This window comes from Poromitra crassiceps (assembly GCF_964638095.1).
Source record: "Poromitra crassiceps genome assembly, chromosome: 16".
NCBI classification, from domain to species: Eukaryota; Metazoa; Chordata; class Actinopteri; order Beryciformes; family Melamphaidae; genus Poromitra; species Poromitra crassiceps.
This window is the reverse complement of record NC_139645.1, coordinates 3211736-3219185: the sequence shown is the minus strand read 5'-3', so window position 1 is coordinate 3219185 and position 7450 is coordinate 3211736. Positions and strand designations below refer to the sequence as shown.

At 45.0% G+C, this 7450-nt stretch overlaps 1 protein-coding gene across 1 annotated transcript in view; it reads right to left on the bottom strand.

Annotated features, from left to right (window-relative positions):
* Nucleotides 1-7075, bottom strand: part of LOC310791410 (mothers against decapentaplegic homolog 3-like) — a 16854-nt gene extending 9779 nt beyond the window's left edge. The window contains exons 1-4 of the mRNA XM_083653106.1: nucleotides 6956-7075; nucleotides 6170-6304; nucleotides 3189-3314; nucleotides 1483-1695 (exon numbers count right to left, since the gene is read on the bottom strand). Coding sequence (XP_083509232.1) covers nucleotides 1483-1695; nucleotides 3189-3314; nucleotides 6170-6275 — 445 coding nt within the window. The 5' untranslated portion in view covers nucleotides 6276-6304; nucleotides 6956-7075. The remainder of the gene's footprint in view (nucleotides 1-1482; nucleotides 1696-3188; nucleotides 3315-6169; nucleotides 6305-6955) is intronic.
* Between the last annotated feature and the right edge of the window lie 375 nt (nucleotides 7076-7450).

Genomic DNA, 7450 nt, shown 5'->3' with positions numbered 1-7450 from the left:
TTATTACTTCAGACTAACTAATAAAGTAATAAAACCACTAGTAAACCAGTAGGCAGCGCCTGGCCTGCTGTTCAGTGAGTGGCCTGACTGCGGGCACCAAAAAAAAAAAAAAAAAAAAAAAATCTTTTTTTTTGCTTTTGCGATTATCGATTCTGGAATAAAAGATCGATTCAAAAAAATCGTGACATTAAAAATCGCGATACTTAGGTGAATCGATTTTTTCTCCCACCCCTATAATCTAGCATGGAACATCATGTAGCATAGCACCTCATGTAGCATATTACATAATCTAGCATGGAACATCATGTAGCATAGCACCTCATGTAGCATATTACATAATCTAGCATGGAACATCATGTAGCATAGCACCTCATGTAGCATAGTACATCATGTAGCATAGCACCTCATGTAGCATAGCACCTCATGTAGCATAGCACCTCATGTAGCATAGTACATCATGTAGCATAGCACCTCATGTAGCATAGTACATCATGTAGCATAGCACCTCATGTAGCATAGTACATCATGTAGCATAGCACATCATGTAGCATAGCACATCATGTAGCATAGCACCTCATGTAGCATAGCACATCATGTAGCATAGTACATCATGTAGCATAGCACATCATGTAGCATAGTACATCATGTAGCATAGCACATCATGTAGCATAGCACATCATGTAGCATAGTACATCATGTAGCATAGTACATCATGTAGCATAGCACCTCATGTAGCATAGCACCTCATGTAGCATAGCACATCATGTAGCATAGCACCTCATGTAGCATAGCACCTCATGTAGCATAGCACATCATGTAGCATAGCACATCATGTAGCATAGTACATCATGTAGCATAGTACATCATGTAGCATAGCACATCATGTAGCATAGTACATCATGTAGCATAGTACATCATGTAGCATAGCACATCATGTAGCATAGCACCTCATGTAGCATAGCACATCATGTAGCATAGCACCTCATGTAGCATAGCACATCATGTAGCATAGCACATCATGTAGCATAGTACATCATGTAGCATAGCACATCATGTAGCATAGCACATCATGTAGCATAGCACATCATGTAGCATAGCACATCATGTAGCATAGTACATCATGTAGCATAGTACATCATGTAGCATAGCACCTCATGTAGCATAGTACATCATGTAGCATAGTATGTCATGTAGCATAGCACCTCATGTAGCATATTACATAATCTAGCATGGAACATCATGTAGCATAGCACATCATGTAGCATAGTACATCATGTAGCATAGCACATCATGTAGCATAGCACCTCATGTAGCATAGCACATCATGTAGCATAGCACATCATGTGGCATAGAACATCATGTAGCATAGCACATCATGTAGCATAGCACATAAGAGTGTAGTGAAAGTGTGTCAGGGAGCAAGTGAGCACATGATTTATGAATGAACGGTTGTCACAGCAGGGGGCAGTAGTGAGCCCTTACCGATGTGTCTGCGCGTCAGCTCCACGGCGGCGTTGCGGTTGACGTTGGACAGCAGGCCCAGGCAGAAGCGCTCCGAGTTGGACGGGTCCGTGAAGCCGTCCACGGTCAGCGAGGGCTGTGAGGCGTGGAAGGTCTCGCCGACCCGCTGGTTCAGCTCGTAGTACGAGATGGAGCACCAGAAGGCCGGCTCGCAGTACGTCACTGGCTGAAGGTCTGACAGAGAGAGGGAGAGAGAGAGGGAGAGAGAGACGCGTTGGCTTCACTGGGTCTCCTTGATGTGTAAGAGCGGGTTTGTTGGAATCAAATTCAGATGCAAAGTGGATAGAAGATGGAGACTGAGAGAGGGGTATAATAGCTGATAGAGAGACTGTGAGCAGATTTTATTATGCAATATAATTAAATGTTTGATCGATGACCGGAGGAAAAATAGAAATGGGAGGAGATATGGCTCAGGATGAGGTAGAATACAGATGAGTAAGACGCGGCTAAGGGGGAGAGAAATACACATGAGACAGAATGTAAGGAGAGAAAAGATGGAGGATGACAAGGAAGAGGGGGAATGGGGGAAGTAAGTGGGGAGAAGTGTGTGTGTGTGTGTGTGTGTGTGTGTGTGTGTGTGTGTGGGGGGGGGGGGGGAAAGAGGACAGTAGGCTGAGCTTAGGTCACAAAGTGTCACCGTTTCCCAGAAGCTCCACCAGACAGAATGTGGAAACCCTCACTGGTGCGACGCCGGAGCCAAAGCGGTCAAATGACAGACCCTGCCTATATCCACGATCGTTTTCACTCCATTCAACCGGTTCTGGTCATTTGCTCTTTTTCCCGCTCGGCACTTATAGTAACAAACGTCAACATTTTGTCCTTGGCTTTGAAGTGGCGCACAGAGTATGTGTACAGCGCTGGACGACGGAGCCAAGTGAAACGGGTGTGAATTTGTTATTCCACCAGTGAGCTTGGCCGTCGAGCCCCCGGGTGTTTTTCCGTCCTGATAGAATAAGCAGAGGATATTATTATTGATGTTAGCGCGGGCCGTCTGCTCTGTCTCTCCAGCACGGATCACACGCTGCAGAGGAGACAAAGGCTTGTTTCATCGCCCAACTTCCTCTCATACAAAAAACGGAGATCACTACAGAGAGAGAATTCCCAGTGGGGAGACGTGGTGGTGGACCGTTTGTCTGAGACAGAAAAGTACACACCAGACACACACACACACACACACCAGAGATGGGGACTTGGACTTGAGACTTGGACTTGAGTCGCACTTAAAGTCACACACACACACACACACACACACAGTGACTTGAGACTTGACTTGAGACTCATCCTCAAAGACTTGAGACTTGACTTGGACTTGAGGTTTGGGACTTGTAAACAATCTTTAATTTTATTTATTTTATTTTTTGGTGGGAAATGTCTACTAATGTCATCTCTAATCATTGCTGCTACTGTATTCTAATAGATAAGGAGTGAGGATAATGCAGTAGCCTACATGCTTTGAATTCCCCAGTTTTAGCTATGCACTGTTCTAAGCAGACTGGATGGCATGGAACAGATGATAGAATGTTCATACATAGGGACTTGAGACTTGACCTGGTCTTGCCCCTCAAAGACTTGAGACTTGACTTGGACTTGCAAAAAATGACTTGTGAGCATTACACACACACATACACACATACACACATACACACACACACACACACAGGCCTCACCTAAGTTGCTGTGTGTGGGCGAGACGGGGTTGGGCGACAGGTTGGGGGAGCTTGTGTCCATGCTGTGGTTCATCTGGTGATCGCTGGTCTCTCCATCCTCACTGAGGTAGCCTGGCGGTGGCGTTTCTGACACAAACACACACAACAGAACGCTGACAGTTAGTCGACAAATAAAATAAGCTTCGAAGCAAGTATATTATTATAGGTATACAGCATTTTACTGCAAAGATTCAAAACAAAGGTGTAGCACTCCTGCTGAATTCCCAAATTACTCTAATGTCAGGAAATTGTATAAAACCGTTTTTATCCATGAGTCATCCTCCAGAAAAGAAGGGGGGAAAGACAGAGAAGCTGTAGTTCGCTCAGCTAAGACCATGTTGAATGTAATGTGTGTGTGTGTGTGTGTGTGTGTGTGTGTGTGTGTGTGTGTGTGTGTGTGTGTGTGTGTGTGTGTGTGTGTGTGTGTAGTATGTGACTACAACATCTACAAGTCAAAGTATGCACTATTTGAATGAGTGTGGCATCACTGGTAGCATTAGATGTCTCTACTGGCTTATCAAATATTAAACTGCACATCACACCAATTACCCAGCTTTGTTTCATTTAGTGATTTTTATAATTATAATTTGTGATTATTTTTTGTGATTTACTGTATGCTGCTGCTGGTCCTCTCTTTCTCTCTCTCTCTTTCTCTCTGAGACACTTACTATCTTCTTTCCTGGGGAATTTCCTGGTAGACATAACTAGCCAATCAAATACTCGATTCACTGCTCTCTGAATGTACAAATGAGATGATATACTGCATGTGGAACAAGCAGAAGCTGAGACACTGAACTAGTAGCAGCTGTTATGTGGGTGCAGGCATGATGCACAGTGTTTGGTCCTCCATGATGTCAGACAGGATGAAATGACCATCATCCCTCTCACTTCACAATGTGTGGCCTCTTCTACACTCCTCTGCTGAGGCCATTTGTTATGGGAGATGGAAGAGAGGAGGGGAGGGGGGAGGAGAGGAGGGGGGAGGAGAGGAGAGAGGAGGGGAGGAGGAGAGGGGAGGAGAGAGGAGGGGAGGAGAGAGGAGGAGAGGAGAAAGAGAGGGGAGGAGAGGAGGGGAGGAGAGGGGAGAGGAGAAAGAGAGGGGAGGAGAGGAGGAGAGGAGAGGGGAGGAGAGGAGAGGAGGTGAGGAGAGGAGATAAGATGAGGGGGAGGAGAGAGGAGGAGGGGGAGGAGAGGAGAGGGGAGGAGAGAAGAAGAGAGGAGGGGAGAGGAGAGGAGAGGAGAAGAAAACAGAGAGGCAGCTGTGACATGGTAGACTGTGCCAAACCTCTTGAGCAACTATTTGTCCAACTCTGCTGTAGTAACAAAGCTTACAGAGCTGCTCTATGAAGTCTGGAGTGACTCTGAATTTGACCAAAGACTGTATAAAAATAATAGATGTAGCCACCCTGACGTCACCCATTGGTTTGTGGACTCCTGTGTTGAAGCCTTGAAGCTGGCAATTCGACTGTCGCCATCTTGTTTTTGTTGGCCGTATTTGGACGAGAGTGTGGAGCCGGGGAGGAGGTGACGCCTAGCAGACAGCTAGCGGCTAGCCATCTGTCACTCAAAGCGGCCACGCCCTTAATTATGCACACCTTTAAGCCTTAATAAAATCCAGGTGAGTTATAAAAAAATTCTTCCCACTGTACAGTTGTCATGAACTGGGAAATTAGCTATAGAGACCAAAATAATTGTTTGTACCCAGCTATAAACATGTTTATTTCTGCTGTAAATTTGGGCATTTTAACATTGGGGTCTATGGGGATTGACTCGCTTTTGGAGCCAGCCTCAAGTGGTCATTCAAGGGACTGCAGTTTTTGGCACTTCATGTTGGTTTCATTTTTCAGCGCCCTAGGTTTGCCGCTTGGTCAAGATCTGATTTCTTTGTCACTCAGCAGAGAACTGTGAAGACTTTACACAGCTGATCTGTGAAGACTTTACACAGCTGATCTGTGAAGACTTTACACAGCTGATCTGTGAAGACTTTACACAGCTGATCCGGCTAAACATGCCATTCAAATTCCACAAACACTCTTTATGCACCTCCTACCCAGTGCGATCATCTTTACGCTGAGGGAGGAGGATCTGTGGGAACTTGTGCATAATGCAACAATACACTTTAGGATGATTTTTCAGGCCCTTTATACATGGTAGATTTAGATTCTTGGAGGTTCTTCTTCACCTTAAAGGAACACTCCGCCCATTTTCAACCAGCTTTGTATCATTAGAACACCAGTAGTATATCAGAAAACTGTAAACTGTTTTGAAGTCTGTCATTTAATTTGACAGTTATTGAGTGTTAAAGTGTGGACCAGTGACATCACTGGTCCACACTAACTCAAATTAATAACTCATTAACTCAAATCAACTCTCAATAACTGTCAAACTAGATGAATGACAGAATGTTTGACAGTTATTGAGAGTTGATTTGAGTTAATGAGTTATTAATTTGAGTTAGTGTGGACCAGTGATGTCACTGGTCCACACTTTAACACTCAATAACTGTCAAATTAAATGACAGACTTCAAAACCGTTTACAGTTTTCTGATATACTACTGATGTTCTAATGATACAAAGCGGGTTGAAAATGGGCGGAGTGTTCCTTTAAGTAGCTGGCAACCCTTTTGCCACAGATACCGCTGACAGCCCAACTTCCTTACTGGTGGTGCAAGCTTGTTGTGGTGTGAGAGGGTTAGCATGTCCTGTGTGCAGGCATCTCTCCTGTCCACATCTACACAGAACAAAATCCCAGGTCAGGGCTGGCTGTTCTTCTCAGGTGGTGAAGGTGGCACCTGTTTCTTTTAAACCCTCTTTTCCCCGGTTTGATATCTTCACACAGAGATTAAACCCGGTCAGATCCACCCATAACCTGCTATAATTGCTCTGAGCAGAGACATATTCCGAGGCTTGGGGGCAGTCTGGGTTGAGGGGCATGCTGGTACCTGGTATGTAGTTGCTCTGTGGCTCGATGCCAGCGGGGAAGTTGGTGTTTTCAGGGATTGAATGGCTGTAGTCGTCCAGAGGGGGAAACTCGCTGGGGATCTCCATAAATCTGGGCACCAGCACGGGTGGGAGTACTGCAGGAAGGACATGCACACAAACACAAGTCATCACAATATACTGCATGAAGAATATTATATAGATATTATATAGATATATAATATATCAGAATATTATATAGTATCAGAAACAGCAGGAAAAGTCAAATGAATCTAGTAGACACCTCTAAATCTACTCAGTGTTTCCCCTAGAAAAACTTTCAGGCCTGGAGGGATTTCGAAACGTTCCCCCGACCACAACGGTGAAGGCCTTCGCTGGTGACGCTGAAGTTTTAGCTAACCTGTTCGCATCTATGTTCGCAATGGCATCCCAAGTATCATCATACTATTATGGGATGTGATGCGAACAGTTATGGGATGTGCGTTTCCCAGGCAACGACACATGTTGACATGTTTTGGAACAGCGCCGCACGCTGGCACGATGCTCCTAAAAGCAAAATGCTTATTGTTTTGAATGATTTGGCATCTTCTATTACTGTCAAGACTGTCAACACCAGTATTGTTGTATTGTAATAATATGCCATAAAGGTTTATTGAAATTTTCTTATCTATAATAAATAATAATCTTATCCTTGAAATGTACCTAACTTACTTTTCATTTGCTTTACAACAAGCGTAAATCTTACTGAAGAAGAGAGAGATGGTCTCTCTCCACACACACTGTCATACCTGGCGTCTCCACTCTCTGGTAGTGGTAGGGGTTGACGCACACCTCGTCCTTCTTGGTGTGGAAGGCGTACTCGCACAGCTCCACCGCCCGCAGCTCATGGTGCGACTGCAGGTCAGGCCAGCGCCACAGGCGGCAGTAGATGACGTGCGGCAGGCCTTTTCTGTGGGACACCTGCAGCCGGCCATCCAGAGACCTGCAGATGGGAGGAGAGGAAGAGGCAGAGGAGGATGAGGAGGATGAGGTCAAGAAGCGATAGAGGTTGTCTTTTTCCTAGGTGTGAAACGCGGGGATGACCACGCCCCAAACTCATTTGATTGGTCGCCACAACGGCTTCTTCCTGAAAACGTGTGGCAAGTAAAAAAAGATGTGGTTAGGGTTTTCTTATTTAAGCACGGCCATAACCAAACCCTAACCAAACCCTGTACTTGCCTAAACCTAATGTTTTAAAATAAGAACAATGCTTGTTAAAAATGTGTGTTGTTAGACAGGGAATC